The sequence below is a fragment of the Haliotis asinina genome, chromosome 3 (genome assembly GCF_037392515.1).
Source record: "Haliotis asinina isolate JCU_RB_2024 chromosome 3, JCU_Hal_asi_v2, whole genome shotgun sequence".
Classification (NCBI taxonomy): Eukaryota; Metazoa; Mollusca; class Gastropoda; order Lepetellida; family Haliotidae; genus Haliotis; species Haliotis asinina.
The window spans coordinates 42,827,021-42,847,243 of NC_090282.1; the positions used below are offsets into that span (position 1 = coordinate 42,827,021).

Consider the following 20,223-nt stretch of genomic DNA (forward strand, 5'->3'; position numbering starts at 1 on the left):
AAGCCAACCAAGGCTACGCCACACAGTTATTTTAAAGTTTACAAGAACAGAGGAATTATATATACACAGTCAGGGATTTACCTTGAGTACAGAGGAATTATATATACACAGTCAGGGATTTACCTTGAGTCCAGTATTTGAGGGTTCTTTGGACTCATATTCTAAATTTTCAAGTGTCCTAAACTACAAAATGGGGATACTGCTGCCATATACATGTAGTTGGAATATTGCCGAGAGCGGTGTAAAACTCAACTCACTCAGTAAATGGGAGTCCCAGACTATTCAATATTATTTTTAATACTAGGTTGTAATACGGTTGAATTCACTTACTGTTATTGTATTGTGTAACATGACATCATTACAGTAACTAAATTGCAAATGATACCATAACCTGGCTACTAGCCGACTCTATGATTAAAAGTTTTACAAAAAAGTATTTGGACTTTTTCTGCATCCCTGTGGACGTGCTATAAATTTTGTTACATCCATTGTGAATTTTTATGCCAAAAATGGGCTTCACACAATGTACCCATGTGGGGATTCGAACCTGGGTCTTTGACATAACGACTGAATGCTTTAACCACAAGGCTACCCCACCACACAATGTCTGCAAAAGTACTGTTGGAGAGCATTATATACACTAATGGTAAGAATGTCGGTAATGCAAGCTTAGAAAAACAGTAATTCATTATGCATAGTGATGTTATAAGCCAAATTTCACTATTTATTGACAAAGATTGTTATCGGCAATTCACCTAAGGGGGGCAAATATTTTTACTGCATACACACAATATCCCTCACACACTGCATCCTCCAGATGTGGGTATGCATTATACCTAGGTTTCCACTTGTGTCCAAAAAGTAGGCAAGTGAGTGAGTGAGTTTAGTTTTACGCCACACTCAGCAATATTCCAGCTACATGGTAGCGGTCTGCAAATAATGGAGTCTGGGCCAGACAATCCAGTGATCAACAACATGAGCATTGATCTTTGTAATTGGGAACCGATCCTGTTAGTTGCCTCTTATGACAAGCATCCAAAAAGACTCACTGACTTTATTGTTTAACTTTGTTGAACTACAGTTATATGGAGGTAGGCTGCAACAGGATAAGCTTGGGACAACCCAGTACTGATATGTGGGGCAACAATCGATAAACCGACCAAGCCTGCCAAACCAAAATGGCACCTATCACAACAAGCACACACATTTGGTACAAAGGACCTGTTAGCTAGTGTTCTCATGGGAAAGTCACTGAGTAGAATGTAACTGCTTGGGTTCAATTGCCTAAAAAGAACCATGGCACTGGACATGTGGCAACTACAGCTAGTTTCAGCCTATACTTTGTCAGCGAACTAAAATCAGCTACTGTCATAGTTAAATTGCTGTAACTTCAAAATATGACATGTAAACATGGAATGAAGTTGATCCTTTCTAGTGAATTCTTTCTTTAAGTATTCCAGACTCTGGACAGAACTAAGGGTGGGGACATCATTTTTAGTTCAAGAACTATAATGCCCTAAAAACATGATTCTTACCTGGATGTAAGAAAGGGAGAGAGGAGGTTTGCTGCAGTGGATACAAAAACAAGCACAACAGCAAGTAGTGCAAGGACAACATTGATGAGTTTCGTGAGTATTGTCCTGAATGTGACGTTCTCGACCATCTCCATGGACAAGATCTGCTGCTGTTGCTGCTGCTGTTCCAGACGCTGAATCTGTGGAAATGGACAATGAATGGCTAAAGGAACATATATCTCAAAACTAGTTCTGACGTAAAAGATTGCCAACTGGTTTTGTCAAAAGTGATCATTTGCTATTCCTACATATAAATAAAATCAGATAGCTTTAATGCTGAATCAGAATGTTTACAATAGACAGTTTGTGGCTCCGAGCTTACACATGGAAAGAAAATAGTATATGTCAAAAAAAAGCATATAAAAAGTGATGGGAGAAAGTAGTCTCGTACATCAAAATATATACAATATATATTTTCAGTTTTGAGACAGTACCGTTTTACGCCACTTTTAGCAATGTTCAAGCATTATCAAATGGCTACACACAGTACCCTCAAACCAAGACAGCTGCTCTGATATTATAGCAGCCTTTCACAGTCGTCCAGTAAGATTACTTACCCTTGTCTGACAATTGTCTACGAGATCACTGAGGTCTGTTGTTCGTTCATCCAAACGGTACTCAATCTTTTCTTCCATACTAGTGATATCCTGAAGGAAACAGCTGTACAAGTCAGTAATCAACATGTATTACACCAAATTAACATAATATAGAAAAGAACATGATGAGTTAAAAAATAACCATTTTCTGAAGTAACAGCTTGTGAGTAGTACATGAAGACTGATCATCCCAGAGTCTTTCTAGAAAGAGTACACGCCATTCCATTTGAACTGACGTGCATGTGTATCGGACCATCACAAAATACATCCCTGACACCAACAACATTTAGTCAACATTGTTGTAAATGATTACAAAATGAACCATCAGTTCCTCCATGCAATCATGGCGACTTACGTATCCAAAAGCAATATACTAAATGAAACTAAAGCTGGTGATGATACTACTCAGAGTCTGGTTGTCTGACCACTGACCTGTTTGAGGTTGGTGATTTCGTTCTGATGCAGTTCTGTGAGATCATTGATCTGATCTTCCTGGCGGTCCACCTTATACTTCTCCTCATCCAGCAGGCCCCGAAGTATGCTTATCTCACAGGTGGATGTAGCCTGCATACAACACCCACAATCAAGTATAGTTGGAAACCACACTATTGCATGGGTCTTACACATTGATGTTGTCATATTAGTGATAGACACACATGCATAACATAATGCTTCTCTGGCATGGCCATTTCATAATGTGGCCTGTTTTTGTTTCACACAAACAGTGTCACACAGAAATTATTTGAAAGCAAAACTAAAAGATGTCATTGAAAACATCTTGCTGGCTAGCTGCACGCATAGCAACATGTTGGAAAACATTAGGAAACGGTTTTGAGTAAACCATTCAAAATATATTCTGAAAAATTTCTTATCCCCTCAGCTCCTCCCCAATCTCCAAAATATGTTTAATAAACAATACATAAATAAAAACCAAATTAAAAAGTGACCAACAAGGTCAAGGTCAACAGTTTGCTGCATTACCTTATATGTGTCATACTCCTCTGCTAGTTTCTGGAGCTGATCTGTGAGTTTACGATTGAAGTCCTTCATTTCCTCTAGCTCCAGCAGAATAGGGTCAACAATGGCTTGAGTGAGAACAGGAAGTTGCTGTGAGGTATTCTGGGAAGTAGAGTGGGGGCTACTATGTGCCCCGAACCCTGAGCCTGAAGTAATGCTTGATCCTTCATCATCCGACCCGTACTTGAAGCTAACAGACCAAACACCCATAATCAGCATGGACAAAACCATAAATTAATCACAATGAATTGAAGAAAAAAAAAGAGAAAGAACTGATCCAAAGTTGAATTTACCATGTTTAAATGTTGTGTTCTTTTACAATCTTTCAAACAATTCGATCTGATTGGTTACTATACAGCTAAATGGTTCAAGAGTAAACTGAAAGATGCACTGCTGACGCTGCTTCTACTGCAGGGGTTCAAGCTGTGCTGCATAGAAGGCTCTGCAGAAGCAGTAACATGGCGAGCTTACAAGATATTCACCACTCGTAAATCTGGCCCGTACAGCTGCTGATAGCTGCAGACCTACTGCTGCTGCTGGAAGCAATATTTGTTCACTGCTCATAGCAATAAGCCTGCTTCTGTGTTATCAGGAAACAGCTGCAAATATCTCATGTTGCTTTAAGTACTGTTCACTTACGTCTGAGTAACTTGGTAACTACTGCAATACCTGAGGTTGCCTTACGTACTATTCACACTCTCCTTACAGAGTGAGTATGTTTTTGACGCAGCTTTTAGCAATATTCCAGCAATATCATAGCAGGGGACAACAGAAATTGTGCCCATGTGGGGAATCAAATGAGGGTCTTTGGGGTGACAAGCCAATGCTTTAACCACTAGGCTACCCCACCGCCCCTACAGTTCAGGGAACTAAGCTTGCTGTGGTCCTGAGCTATCCAAGCCTGCAGTACTACAACATATCTACAAGAAGCTGTCTACACCAGAACACACACCACACCCATACACACATTCACTGTCACAATACACACACTTGCTAATTAACGCAGAACTAAGTGGGAAACTAAAGAGGACAAAAACACCTAAAGTGAACTTAAAAATATTAATGTGAAAGAACTGAAAAACGAACACTACTCTCATGCAAAGCAGCCTGTGATATGGAAGAGTATGGTGGTGTTATGGTATGAAGCACAGTGAGAGGACATGGTCTTGTGAATCAGTCAGTGTCTATAGTGTCACACTGATGGGCTGTCGGACACACTGCTGTACATACGGCCCACACAAGCACCTAACACCAGCTGAAGACACTTCTCAAATATGAAATAACCAGGCCATCTTTTAGACAAGGAAATACCAGACAGATGGCAACATTCTGAATTAGATTTGGATACACCATAATGGATCATGAATCTCACAGATCATGAGAGGTTCTTAAAAGATCAGATTTAAAGATGAAAAAATGATTTACAGAATCCTAGTCCTGAGGATGCAGTTAAAATGATTTTGTTAGTTATAGTGCTTCAACCCATGTATGAATGGGTCCTGTGTACAGCAGGGTCCTGTGACCGATTACTTACTCAGTTCCTACTGTTTGTCTGCATAGCAAGATAAAGTGATGTTAAACTCACTACACAAACTCACAGGACATTTCCTATCAATGAACCAGAATATGCCTAACACATCATACCTCGTGTCTCAATAATATAAGGGTTTCACATTCCTGTCATTCAGATTCTAAAACAAGAAGGTTTCCTTGTCAAGTTCATTTCTGTATATCCTGACTGCATCCGTGATATATAGACCTATTTACCAGTGACAAATGGGATCACATGATAAAGTTCAGTGAGCTGGTTATATGGATCATTGTTCATATCAGTCACTTTCTGGTTCTTTCTTGGATAGACCCTACCTGATTTTCTGTCTTAATTTGGGATATCAAACTGGGATGTCAGTCTATGACATACAAAAGTCTAAAGCCTGTCTCCAGTGACATGTCTTTTTAAGTAGTAATCTCATCTAAGATCCATCAAAACATAAGAAGTAAAATTCACTGCAAAAGATGTCCAAAGACTGTTTGAGCTGTACCACAACATGTGTAACAATCCCACTGAGGTAACATAGCTAATACCACCTTGAACTCTAGAAACATAACCCTCTGATATTGTCGAAGACCCACATTCTGTGTAACATAATTGACTGGATATAGTAAACACTAAAACAAAATCTCTGGAACATAACTCTCAAATAACTAGAAAAAGGTTAATTTATATCACCTGGATAACTTGAAGAAAGAAAACATTGGCCTTTTCAGCACAGCCCAATTCCAGAGAGCAGAAGATTGATGTCAGATTGACAGAGTCACTTGTTATTGTGTCTACAGTGAAGCAATGTCTAGTCTAGGAAGCAAGTTAGAGGATGATTCAGACATGTTATATGAACTAGCAACCATGCTGTCCTCAAAGAGGTCAGCCCTGCATGCTGCTGTGCACTGCCCAGCGCAGCGTGATCGGTGTGACACAGTGTGGCCACAGCATGGCCCAGCATGACATCAGAAAAGTCTGTGTGAAAGCCACCACTAACGCTATCGATCTAATGTACCACACCACTGGTGACACTGAAGTTTGTGAACCAGACTCTACATCAAAACATGCTTAGTCACATGTTGACAAGTTTTTTTTACATCAATTCATTGAAAAATGTTTATTTGAGACTTGTGAAACATCTTGTACCTTAGACAGACATCTTTACACTATTAATGACTGAAAATGATGACCACTGACACATCAAGATACACACAGTACAGGATCAATGTGGTGACAAGAGGAAAAGACTGTAGGGGATGGTTCCTTGAATCCACACAAATTAATTACCATCTAACACAATGGGTAACTGCTACCACTGTCAGTTCTGCCTCACCAGCATTCCTGACGTCTGCCTTACTCAATTCCACTGTGCAACAGATAATATAAAAATGGATATCCACACCACTGAATGTCCTCCGTAAGAAACCAACACCCAGTGAATGACCTTCGCCTTCAAGCACTAAAATGACCTTCAACCCTTTAAAATATCCTTGATCTCTTACCTGGCAGGTAAAGTTCCTCCTGTAGGCTGCCTAGTTTCTCCTTCTTCCTTTTCTTCATCCATTTCTGTGAAAAAATATGTGAGAAAATGAATACTTATGGTTATAAGTTTGAGCTGTGTTTTAAAAAAAATTACCATCGATCATGACACAAGAGTATCACAAAGATAACAGAGTGATTTAAAGAAAATCTCAAACATGTTATGCTATGCCAGCTTCTCACACTGTGGCACTTCTGCTATGTGTGCCACAGAACTTAGTGCTTAATATCATGGGGGAAATCAACAATGTGCAAAATAGTTTCCAAATTTTGCAACCTAGCCGGGCTCACAGTGCTAGAATGTTGCTAGCCCACAAAATATACACTTATATATACTTACAAATATACACTTACAAAAATGTAGGGGAACCTGAACTTTGAAGTCTGGTAGAAAGAAAACCCATTGAGGAATGTTACAATGACATTTATCTTGTGTATGCAGCATCATTTCATGTTATCACCACTCACAAACACAATGCATGGACAGCACATACACAACGTGGGAGCCTCCTACATGTACATAGGGTGTCATCATGAATCTCCTCCTACACGCACATAGGGTGTCGTCATGCATCTCCTCCTACACATACAGAGGGTGTCATCATGAATCTCCTCCTACACATACAGAGGGTGTCATCATGAATCTCCTCCTAGACGTACATAGGGCGTCATCATGAATCTCCTCCTACACGTACATAGGATGTCATCATGAATCTCCTCCTACACATGCATGGGGAGTCATTATGAATCTCCTTCTACATGTGCATGGGGTGTTGTTATGAATCTCCTCCTACACATGCATGGGGTGTCGTTATGAATCTCCTCTACATGTGCATGGGGTGTCATTATGAATGTCCTGCTACACATGCATGGGGTGTCATTATGAATCTCCTCCTACATGTGCATGGGGTGTCATTATGAATGTCCTCCTACACATGCATGGGGTGTCATTATGAATCTCCTCCTACACATGCGTGGGGTGTCATTATGAATCTCCTACTACACGTGCATGGGTGTCATTATGAATCTCCTCCTCCCATCGTCCCTGCAATGACATGATGACTCGTTAACACATCTACTTCATTATGCTGTATGTTTCATGGTGGGATATACTCACTTAATTGATTGATATTGTCAGCACTTCCAAACTTGTTCTTTATTAGATGAGCAAATTCTTTGGGTTTTGCGACTATTGTACTGCAATGGACAAAGGTAATCTTTTAAAATCCATTCTTGAGTCTAAAATCTAAACATAATTAAATGACAACCAAAACCCAACACCTTCATACCCCCACCCACCACTCCCCTTTCAAATTCACAGATTTAAAGACAAAACATGTTTTCAATTAATAGCAAAATACATGTCACATACACGGAAGTACACATATTTAGCAAGATGGACAAATGAACTAAAACATGAACTCTAAATTTACAAAATACCCACACATTTATTATTGAAATTTCGCCTGAAATACCGAGCTTTAAAAGGACTATTTTGTAAAAAGGAGAAGCGATAAGACAAAAGATGATTTTCTCCAGACGATCTTTCAGTCATTTGTACTGATAGTACTATTTACTTCAACTTACTCTTTGGCTCCTTTAATGTTGTCTACGACTCCACTGAAGAAGAACACAAACCAATATTATACAACCATAACAGAACCAGCAAGTAGCTGTCACTGTCAACAACAGTCATGTCAGTCAAACTAAATCTATAAACATGAAACAACTAACACGGAAATGCTCAAACTGGAATTTCAAACATTAAGAGTAAAGTGAAAGAAAACAATGAAGTTATTTTCAAAATAAATCTTCAAAATTTGTAAATAGAGGAACTCACCCTGAGAAACCTGTTATTCCATCCACAATATTGGCACCCACATCTCTGAAAAAACAACAACATATTTCAAACATGCTGCACAGACCACTAAGATTCTGTTGATGCTGAGGTCAAGAGGAGTTTCTTCAAGTACTAAATATGTACATACAATTTTTCAAAGACCTATTTAGCAAAGTAAGTCTCTTTCAGTAAATTCAAATTTCATCCCTATTCAATCTGGTTGCCTTGGAAACACATACCATTTTAGCAATTACAATGCATGCATAAACTGTTCATCCTTGTACATCATAAAATATTCATCTTCAGAGATCAGAGATAAAAATTAACAGCAGAGATGAGTTTGATGAGGGAACTCAAAAAAACAAACAGATTAATGTTTTTCCATGCATATTGCGTGCCAACATCCTATTTTTCACTTGGGAACAATGGAACATGTTTCATGATCTATATGAAGTAAGCATCTGGTGATTCTTTTAATGAAAAAGGAGGCGTCTTCTACATGTATATACACAGTTTCAAACGTAAATCTGCTCATCAGTAAAACATAGAGCAATATATATAAAATCAAAATATAACAGTGCTAGCAAACTTTTTCATAATGATCAAGCATTATTTCATAACTCAGAAAAATGTAGTTAATACAAACTGTCTGGAACTGCCCAGTCCAAAAGTTGCAACTTCAAAATTCCTCATTACTGCAGTTGCAGACACAGTGAAACCACTCACCCATCTCCAGCAAAGGCCAAAGTGTTAAAGAGGTACCAGTGTCCTTCTACCAAACCCTTATCCCAAATGGCATCTGACAATCCTCCAGTCTGACTGGCATGAAATATTAAGCATGTGTATCTCTATCTGGCTGTGAGTGTGAGACAACTGTGGAGCAGGCTGGCCACACTGAATCAGCCGTGTAATCACCATTGGTTTATAATCAAATTATTATCACAGACATCACATCTGTCCTCTGCCTCATACTGACCACTAATCAATGTATGGAAGCTCTTTGCAGACATAACACCCTGATTTCATTGCTACAGGCACCATGTGCTTCATAAAGCAACATGATCAATGTAATGCAGATGTGCCTGTTGCGAGTGTTCCAAAACCCTAATTAAAAGAAGAGGATTTTACACTGAGATCAATATTTGATGTTGCTGTTAGTGCTAAGGGTATGAGTTTTAGACATGAGAATTATTTACCAATGGCATATTAATATCCAATAGTTTTTCTAATTTGTAATGTGAAGTTTACTGATTCGTAAAATCATATTGAATGGAACTATTCTCATTCAACATCAACTAAATTCATGTTAGGCAAGAGAGTAAAACATTTTTCAAAAACTTCTGATTCATTGTAGATGTACTGAAGTAACTTGGATGCAACTTTTAGAAGGCATCAGTAAAACGTAATTAGTGGAGTGGAAACAGGGCGTTTCATATCAATAACACAATTTCTTTTGAATTCTACTAACAGTTTAAGAAGAAAACAGTCAGTTGAATTCCAGAGGGTTTGTTGTGAGATGTAACAGATGAGTCAGGTTTCCCACCTCTTTGATAAAGTATTTCAGTTATGGTGTGACAGCTTACTGTTGGCAGAACCCATGTAGAAACCATGGTTACCAAAACCCATGTGTATGTTTCTGACAGCACACAGATTATATCGGGAGGAAACTTAATTTTTACCTCAGGTAGGCTGCATTCAGCAATATTCAATAACAATATGAGAGTGTTCCTCTAAAAAGTTTAGTCTAGATTGGACAATACAGTGATCAACACCAACGATCAATGCCAGGAATGGGTTGCTAAAGACCAATTCTATCCCTGATCCTTACAGGTCCTGAGAAAACTATGGGATGCAACACTACAAGGCATGCTGCATCACCTTTCATCCTATGCATGTCTTGAAAGAAACTAAAACTTCACAAAAATCAACCAGTGGAAAACGAAGCTGTAAGATGAGCAACTTACTTGAGCCCTTGGCCAACGTCACGCAGCCTGTCTTTGGCTTGTTTGTGGCCAGCGAGTCCACGCCTCTCAATGTCACTGAGTTTCCGCTGGTAGTTCTCCAACTTTTTCTGCAGCTGGTTAATACCCTGAGCTGACTTCTGGTTGCGCTTCTCGAAAACTGTCTTGATGCGCTGAGCCTGCTGCTTGTCCTCTGTGCTCGATGCAAGACGCAGGTACTCGTTCACGTTAGCTGCAAACAACAAGTGGACAAAACTGAATATTCCAAAAAAGGAATCCTCAACATGCAATTCCTTAGACACGACAGGAGATATGCATGCATTAAGAGAGGAAAATTCTCACCTTCTTTATGTGCCTGTTCAGTCTTGATCATCTCTTTCGTCTTGTCAATCTTTTGATGGAGGTGATCAATGGCTGCCTTGACTCTACTGGACTCGGATGTCTCGGGCAAGGGATGAGCATCCACCTCATCCACATCATCCAGCATTGTGTCAATGCTACCGCCATTCTCCTTACTGCTTGTGTCTAGCTGTAGGGGAAAAACAGAAGAGGTTAAGTAAATTGTTATCTTTCAATGAACAACAGAAAGGAGTCCAGATATCCTATTCATTCTCAGAAACTGATAGTAGGACTTGACTAAGAATTGTACTGGCTTGGGAGAAATGCAACATCTTTCTTTGTTTGAGAGACAACAAATTATCAAAAGACTGAAGAAATATCTCCTGCAAACCAGTAACCACAACGGTGAATACTTAATTACTCAAACTTTAATAGCATCTTCTTATAGGTCTGTGTCAGTGATTTCTGGATAATGACATATCAATGTATGAAATGAAGTCCATCAGACTGCCAGAGATTGATTAGATTTTGGACAGACGGTCTAAAGTTACAGATAGCCAGCCTGATGATCTGGTAAAAAAACTTTGATACAACTGAGGAAATTCTGGTTAAATCCAATTATGGCTAGTAACATCTTGAGGCTACCAGCCCTAAAATGTGGTTGAGGTGGTTGACTTATTTCATAGAATGGACATAATCTGTAAGCATGGGCCTTCACTGGACACCAGTGACCCACTATAACCTCCTACCATAAACGTACCATCTCTAGATCCTCTGTGCTGTGTCGCAGCACATCGTCTAAGGGTGGTGGATGCAGTGTCCCTGACCCATAATGCACTCTGACAGCAGGACTCAGGGTGTCCGGTGACGGCTGCTTCTTGGGAAGGCAAGGGCTCTTACTCTGGCCTTTCTTGAAGTTCTTCAGTGGTGGAATCTTCCCCGCATCTGATTTCTTCCTGTAGAACAGAACAGGACCACAGTCTGAGTACAAGACAACCTACTGAAGACACAGATCAAAGGCATGCCTTTCAGTGAAGGACATCAGATGCTGACAGTGCAGCACAAGAGGCTGTGTGATGATCAAAGCTTGTGTAAGGTTTGAAGCATGACAGGAACATGTATCTCATAAATAAAATGTCAATCAGTTACCACACCATCCCTAAATCACTTGAGTGATCTTCCTCTGTGGAAAACTGTTGACTATCATCAAACTTACATCGGTACTGACACTCTCAGATAGGTTTGGTCCTTGTCAGATTTCTATGACAGAGGGCTCACACCAAAAGTAATTCAACTGAATTGTGAGGCATGTTTCCATGGCAACCAGAGTGAAATGTCAGATAAAGTATTTCCTGGTTCAAATTTCCTTTTGTGACAACATTGGACAAGTAGGTACTGATATTCAAGAACAATGGTGCAAAAGATGTCAGAAGTTTATACACATACATGGAAAATACATTTGCAAGATGGGTTTGAGTAACTCAAGTGTTTACATCTTCATCATCAATGTATTACTGGAAATGGTCCCTTACACAGTGAGTTTGGTTTTATGTCGCCATAAATATTATGGTGGAGGACACATGAAATGTACTTCATACGGTAGCTTATACAGACAATTCACTACACACAAATGTATTTTAGAGATTAAACTCTTATTTGATACATTCATGGGAATGATCTGGTGCCAACATGACCGTGTTCTGAAAATGTCACTCTATTCCAGTCTGTAACTGAAAATCTGATGATCTGTCCCAGCAAGACGTCACCAATACAACAATCATAAAACTACTGTTTGTCCCATGATGTCTTACCAATCCCTCAGGCAGGTCATGAAGGGACAGGAAATGTTGGCTTGCTGTTGAATGCTGCACTCAGTTTTGACCAGGCAATCCAGTGATCAACATCATGTGCATGGCTCTACGCAATTGGCATACGATGATGTGTCAACCAAGTCTGACCACCTAATCCTGTTAGTTGCCTCATATGACAAGCATTGATTACTGAGGATCAATTCTAACCTGGTTCTTCATAGTAAATAAATGGACAAGAAGGAATGTATAGCTTGGGTAAGATCTACATTCTTTCTCTCTCCCCTCCCCCACCATTTTTGTAGTGTTTATTCACTGTAGCGCATGCCACAGTGACTATGGATAACGAACTCAAGACACGTTGTGCTGACTCTGTGTTGACTTACTCTGCCATCTCATTACTGCTGAGCATCAGGCAGGGTGACAACAAGTACTGTCTTTTAAGACATCTGTATATAGTGAATGAAACTATGGGATCAAAACACAAGCACTCTTCTCTCTAAATATAACATGGAGGCAGTCTGTCTGCTCCCTTCCATTTCTATTAACAGAAGATATATCGACTCATTAGAGGGACATGCTTACTGCATACTGTAATTCAAAACTGAACTCATTTGGATGTGTCAGCATTTAATTCTTTCACTGTAACTACTTTCATCTTTTCAAGATTACTACTGCATGCTGTCAGGTCGTCATCATGGACATGATACAGAAACATCAGATTGGGTTATCTCCCTTGGACTGCTTAGCAACCTCAGATCAAATGTGCATGCTCCACATTCTCGTCCAGGTCAAACTACCTACACAGCATTGAGTGCTTAGACTGTGATAACCAGGTGATGTCTTCACACACAATACATATCTGGGAATACTCTTCAGCTTCACTCAGTAATAAATAGAGCCAGTGAAATCACGTCTTGTAAAACATACTGCACTGACCGACCCCTGTAAACAACATGCTGTACAAATAAGTAGTGGTGATGAGTTTCTTGAGTGAATCTTTTTCTTCCAATGCTCCCATTCTGAAGTCAGGATCAGCCAATATCTAACTTCACATGTCAAATTATTCAATTGTACTAGTCACGGTCATCTTAACAGATTTACATGTAAACAGTTTGAAATATCTCTACTACCATGAGAACTTACTTAATGCATAATTACATTTAACAACCCATTCACGACAAATTTATTTATTCCTCCCTAACAAAAGGAAAGAAATATAGCTCCAATTCCGTGTTCCCTAACTAGAACTATTGAGTACAAGGCTGACCATTGCACATGTTGAATGAGAAAACCACATCCTGCTGTGAAAATAATGACAAGCAAACAATAACCACAGGAGCTGGTCAGGCAGGTGTTGACCAGCAGGGTTATTGCATTCACAATAATGGAACGAGGAAGACAAGGATGTTCTTGAAACAAAGTATTCTTTCAACTAGAGCCATTAATAAGACAAACTATAACTTGATTATACATGCATCAACGTATGCAAAACATCTGCTTTATCCTGTTGAAAGGAGTGAAATTCTGAAGACTTTACATTTACAATGGAATGTTTACAAAGAACTGCACTGGTATCATACCTAAAATGATCCACTATTTCATATTCTGTCATGGCAAAACCAAAGGTACCCCTCTATCTCCAAATGAAAGAGTTGATCAACTGATTCTAAAATACTAATATTACACTTACTTTTTATGTGTAGTCAACACCATGTTCAGCTCTTCAGTTGTGGTAAATAGCCATGTCCAGACAGTGTTATTACTTAGTGTGGAGTATACCACTCACAACATGAACTCAAGTCCTTCAAGTTATCAACACACTGCAGCAGTTTCTCAAGTACTGACATTCACCTAGTAGCTGTTTCACGGACTTACTACACATCTATAAATAAGTTCCTGACTTGCCAGCAACATGACGTGACCGACTCTCTCCATTGAAATTAAAGGAAATATAGCTAGGTCATACGTTTGTATCCCTGTGATCAGGCCATACCCCAGGACTAATATTTCCAGTGGTGTGATCACTGAACAATCTCCACAGTTCACTTGCCCTGCTTAATAGTTTGTGGTGTAATTGTCCTCGGCTGTGGTGCCCCCTGCCTGGTAGGAAATTTGAATGAGTGGAGTCACCTTATGTATGTCTATTCATATACATCTGTCTCAGCTGAATGTCTCTGCTGGGAGATCAACATGTTCCTTTATCTTGACTCTCCCATTGCCTACAACTGTCAAACATTCATATATCAGATGTCACCTCCTCAAAGACAATGGCTAGTGTGTTCTTTGAAGCTCATTCCCCGAGGTTGCATGGTCTCTAAGCCTTCTTGTAAAGTTCATGGAAAGTCCAATTTCCTATAATCACCTAGCATGACCTGGGTTGTATGACAACAGCAGGTCCCTGGTCAGGTGATCCTTGCATTACCACAGCCTATGGTAACAAAGACCTGGGTCTGGCTAAGCACAGAGGAATGCCCAAGTGTGTCTCACTGCGTGTTGATCAACAGGAAATTGGAGCGTGACACATAGGCTAAGTTTAATGACTTAATGTACATGTAATGACAGCTGTTTGAGGGTGAGGGGATGGCCTGAGGTGCTGACTGGCATAGAGACTGGAAGAGATTTCACTTAAATGCTGACAGTGGGTGGGGGTCTGGGGTTAGAAGGGGGTCTCACTCTACACAATGCTGACATAATGCTCATATATGTCCTTGTGAGCTGGAGTTATAGTTGTAGCATGACGCGACAGTCATAGATATAATTGGCAGAGCTGACTCAGGGATATATGGTAATGCAGACAGTGGGAGGGGAGAAGGACTGAAGACATAAAGTTTTGGGTCTACTTATACATAGGAAAAGAAATCCAGATGGCACAATAAATGTAAACTTAGATTTGCAGTTATACATTTTGTTTTGTGTGACAAATATCGTCTGCAATGATTTAGTGCAAATGGATTTCAGACAGACAAGATACTGCTCAATGCACTGATTCAGAGGAAGTACTACCTACACACTCATTGCATGACTTCATCTAGATAGAATATGGGTTTGGTGGGAACAAGTTTCTGATGACAAAGCATCATACTGAAAAATACACATGAAACAGTTACCACCTGCCATGCTGAGAGATATGACACAGCACATAAGATCTGAAATCTTCAGTATACTGAAAGATTATACGTAAATAAGAATATTTCTTCAATTTTGGGAGGTTTTAATTAACATAAAAGCTTCCTGATACAGGTAAACCCTGACAGGTAATATTTCCTGTGTTTTCTACGGTGTAAAATGGTATGGCAGATATTGAGGATGGAGACAACATATTGGATTCACCTACTCAAATCACATACGAACATTTTGTACCCAGCCCAAAGATAAACATTGGTGTTGGTGAAGAAAAAAATATTTCCACAAAACTACAGCGGAGTGCTAACTGGCTTGTGCAGTGTGGCAGTTGGATTGCGGGAATGATCACAGGGCGGCGGTTGAGAATGAGAGGATGAGAATGAGGAAGTTTTGGTCGTCAACAGGAAGTGCACAATACACTGAGGTCTCTCACACCGACAAACTGGGTTAAATGTGGTATCTATATCACACTGTCCTCACTCCCCTTTACAAGATGTGGGACTGCCTGTAATAACTTAACTGAGCGTGTAACAACAAGTTTCTCTCTATGGCCAACAAGGAATATGAAACATCTAGTTCTGACAAATTGAACAGACAGTGTCTAGAGAGGCACACCAACTCCATCAATAGGTGGTAGGTATAAATCAAAGGTGACATACTGGACAGGAAATGAGTCATGTAATGTGTCAAGTGGGAAAGGCAAACCTGCACATCAGGTTCCATCATAACCAGTGTGTTGGCTGCAGTGACAGGAGAGGGGTTGGCAAAGATTAGTGGGCAGTGTTAGGACATTTACATCTCCAATCATGATCATGTCATACACCTAATTCCAATCTCAAAAGCAGAGGATCTGCCTTTTAGTTGTGCTTTTGAAATAGCAAAATAATTGTGACTCTTCCTTTCAGCGATTGCCAGAATCAAAATACACATATCCATCCTGTTCACTTCTGCATGTTTCACTTAACTTTCAACAGCATTTGGAATTATGCATCTCAGTTTAATGTGGGACACAAACCTGATTAATGCAGGTCCTAACTGCTTTGGTCAACTAATGAGCATAGGCATAATGATAACAGACCTAGGAAAAAGGTTTTCAGAACATCTTGGAGACCCAAATCTGTATTGTTAGTTGTACGCCTTGATGATAAGGCCAACTACCCAAATGGAAAAGACTGGTGTTTGAGACCACATAATATATTCCCTCCCATGAAATGAATCTAAACTGTTGGCAAATATAATTTCTTAGTAGCATCCTTTCTCCTTCTCTGATTATCCAGGCATATGAAATGTAATCCATGTTTCATGCCTTAGAAACCTGCAAGGCATATCCAAATCAACTCACACCAAGACGAATATTATCAATCAGTGCAAATTATATCCACTACGAGAAAAGAAAATGTTCTTAACACAAATGTATTCCACCCAATGTGAAAACTTTGATGCACCACCTAGTTAATGACCTGTATTGACACACTTTAACCTCATACTCCTACTGTGACTGTGGGTTCCAGATATTTAACCCTCATATCAATATGGTTCTCTTTATTCTGCAAACAAACACTTTACATTTATATTCATACACAGCTGCTGACGTTTGGATAGAGAGTACAAGAAAGGCATATGACACGACTGTATTCAATTATACTGGAAAATTGTAATATAACACAAAGGACAACTTTTCCATAAATATGAACCAGGCTCTGTAGCTTTTAACTTAGCCTATGTTAATAAAAGACAGTCACCATAAAACTAAGATCATAATTACATAATAAGCATGCAGATAATATTAATATGTAAATACTCATACAACATTACTGTTATCAATACACTAGTATTGCTACAATACAAATACACTCATACAAATATACCCAAGAGACATGCACTCTGTAAACACCAGTGAACTCTCAGCAATATGTCACCAAGTTGTCTTGACTCTAACCAAATATTTACCATTCACTATTATCTCTTGATAACCTGGCAGATGTCATATGGTTGTCATGACTCGAATCCAATATCTGTTTGCTCGACTGTTTCTAATTAGTACAGGTTTTCTCAGCGAGCAGAATAATGTAAGCTAACACACCACCTACCACCACCACCAACCTTGTCTGCTGTGTCAATGGCCCAGCTGTGAAGCTCAAAGACAGTGATGTAGGTCACTATACAACTCCCCAGCTGTTGGGGGAACTCACATCTGGCTAGCTGGGGATTCCCCACTCATGTGGTCAGCTGTTTAACTGAGGTCATCTATCTTGTGAGAGGTAGTCTTACACCATAACTATAGTCTATTTGATTAAATAGAAATAACCTCATTCTCAATAAAAACTGAATCAACTACGACATATTGTTGCGCATGAAATCAGTACTAGCGAAACAAACTGAATACGAGAAAAGTTCTATGTAATAAAAGATTTCATAGACTACACATAGTCAGTGCAACCGACCACTCATACTTTTGGAAAATAATGGCATTGAAGTATATATTAATGTTATTCCCAATACAAGTTTTCAATCAGCATTATGATTGTTCAATAAACATCCACCTGTTAGTTGCACTTTTCAAAATAAAGAGTGAAGTTCAGTTTTAAAACATACTCAGCAGTATGTCAGGTATATGGCCACAGTCTGTAAATAATCGAATCTGGACCAGATAATCCAGTGATCAACAACATGAGCATCAATCTACATAACTGGGACACAATGACATATGAAAACAAAGTCAATGAACCTGACAACCTGATTGTGTTATTTGCCTTTTATGATAAGTAAGGGTTACAAAACATAAATTCTAACTCAGATGTTTATGAGTGACACTGTTGTCAGTACATGTTGGATGACTTTCCTACATCCCATCATCAATACATCACTGACTCAGCAATATCAGCACTGCTTTAACAACAATCAAACTTGAAAATGATATTACATATTACCCATGGGGCTACAGATAACACACTTCAATAAAACTAAACATGCAGCAGAACAAATATCATTTCATTCACGCAAGTGTTTTGTTTACACTGATTAAATTTTATGGTGAAAATGACAGCAAGATTATTGAAGCTTGTGGTTTTCTTCACATCTCAAAAAAAACTAATTGATAATGGGTAATACATAATCACACCGACATGCATTTCATACTGATCTTATGAATCTCAGGTATGTATTCATCTATTACAACGGATCTTGTTCATGAAATGAATTCAAGACTTCTGAAAATTAGTCTGACACAGAAGATCACATAATGAACATGAAGTGTTCCTAGTTATTTACAAACATGATATTTTCACCAGAGTAATTAGACCAAACTTCAAGGAATTATGAATATATGAATATGAAGTGTTTAGCCATGTGACCAACATGATGGAAGGATATTACGAAACTAAAAAGATATTTAATAACATCAGTTTACTCAGATGCTATAACATGACAAAACAAACATTAGCAATGTATCGTGATTCAATAATATAAAAACATAATTTACCATGAATAAGTCATATCAGGGACTAAGCTAACTTTACAGATAGATATCATGTCTATATTTGATCTTTCATAACATTAAGTACTGTCAATCTTTGCTATAGTATTATGAATATCACAGGAAAAAATAGTATACATAAAACACCTCCACACATGTACATCTCTTAGCAGTCGACATGTAGTTTGAAAGGAGATAGTAATGACTACTCCAGCATTCCATATTCTGATCACCAATGAAAGAAAAACAAATCATATGCTATCCTATATTCTTATCAAAGAAGGCAGATGTGTCAGTGTGAATGACCCCTTGCACTACGCTGTACTGAAATCCAAATGACACCTCTGTTTCTATAACTACCATGTACTCTCACCTTCAAGCTCACAACTCGCCCATTATGTATCACTGCCGAGTCAAAAACAAACCAACTCACGTGGTAGCATCCTTCACAAGATCCTTCATCCTGCTCAGAAGTAAACCTCCATGATATGTCACATAGTGATGTAAAACTGCATATACATGTGCAGTGACTGGTCCATCATCAGAGCCTACCAGCATTTCCTCCTCCTTTGTGTGTAGTCTGGCTCCACCAGTACATCCACAAGACTATCAGGTTACCCTGCTCTGACCTGTATCAGCTCTGACTCAGTCGCCATGGGTCACCTCCCCATCTCACCCTCAGGCTCTCCACAGTGCACTGACCTGCCGGTCAGGGCTGATTACACGACCTGGTCACTGCCTCATTTGCCATTATGTAAACTATCACCTGCCCCTTGTCGTTTCTGACACTGATAGTCTTTATCTGAGAACCCTCCTGACCCAGCTATTATGTCAGTGGGTCAACATGGCATTATCCTCCACAAATTACACTGTGACATGCCCCAAATCCATCACCATAAAACAGCCTGTTGGTCTGGAATGAGTAATTGCCAGTGGACATATTACCTTACCTTGATCTGTTCTCTCACAAATACATTTCTTAGAATCTCAGACACTGTTGTACAGCTTAGATACTGTCAAATTAACAAATCAAAAAAAAACTTTGGTATGTTTTCTCTGTGATATCTTGTGTATCAAATATTTTAAAGAGCACTCTATCATAATCAAACAATCTAAAGCAACAATCAGTTCGGTAACTGTCAATTTACATGACTATGTCAAATTTGTTCTTAAAAATTTATCAAACATTCCCCTCCCCAAAAACAATACATTCAGGTATTCAGTCTTAATCACAACTCACTGCACAGAATGCTTCCATAAATAATAGGGGTAAGGAGCAATAAAGTATACATAACAACCTTTTTCTTCATCCCGGACAGCCGACCGTTAGAGTCAGGAACAGTCTGTATGATTGTTTTCTTCATTCACAAATAACCGACCAGTCACACAAGTCTCGTCTGGCAATGTG

The 20,223-nt window shown here is 39.1% G+C and overlaps 2 protein-coding genes across 7 annotated transcripts in view; one reads left to right on the forward strand and one right to left on the reverse strand.

The window, feature by feature from the left end:
* LOC137278058 (uncharacterized) overlaps positions 1-20,223 on the forward strand; it is a 118,022-nt gene that overhangs the window by 28,413 nt on the left and 69,386 nt on the right. The window lies entirely within an intron of this gene.
* LOC137278059 (transmembrane and coiled-coil domains protein 2-like) overlaps positions 1-20,223 on the reverse strand; it is a 95,470-nt gene that overhangs the window by 4,314 nt on the left and 70,933 nt on the right. For 5 of the 6 annotated variants that reach the window (XM_067810134.1, XM_067810131.1, XM_067810130.1 and 2 more), the window contains 11 exons: positions 11,167-11,362; positions 10,410-10,596; positions 10,071-10,299; positions 8,107-8,151; positions 7,854-7,886; positions 7,384-7,463; positions 6,230-6,293; positions 3,152-3,377; positions 2,603-2,734; positions 2,132-2,221; positions 1,536-1,714 (listed from right to left, as the gene is read on the reverse strand). In XM_067810134.1, the coding sequence (XP_067666235.1) occupies positions 1,536-1,714; positions 2,132-2,221; positions 2,603-2,734; positions 3,152-3,377; positions 6,230-6,293; positions 7,384-7,463; positions 7,854-7,886; positions 8,107-8,151; positions 10,071-10,299; positions 10,410-10,596; positions 11,167-11,362 (1,461 nt within the window). Of the gene's footprint in view, positions 1-1,535; positions 1,715-2,131; positions 2,222-2,602; positions 2,735-3,151; positions 3,378-6,229; positions 6,294-7,383; positions 7,464-7,853; positions 7,887-8,106; positions 8,152-10,070; positions 10,300-10,409; positions 10,597-11,166; positions 11,363-13,907; positions 14,737-20,223 lie in introns of those variants that run through there. The other variant, XM_067810133.1, reaches the window with a different exon arrangement.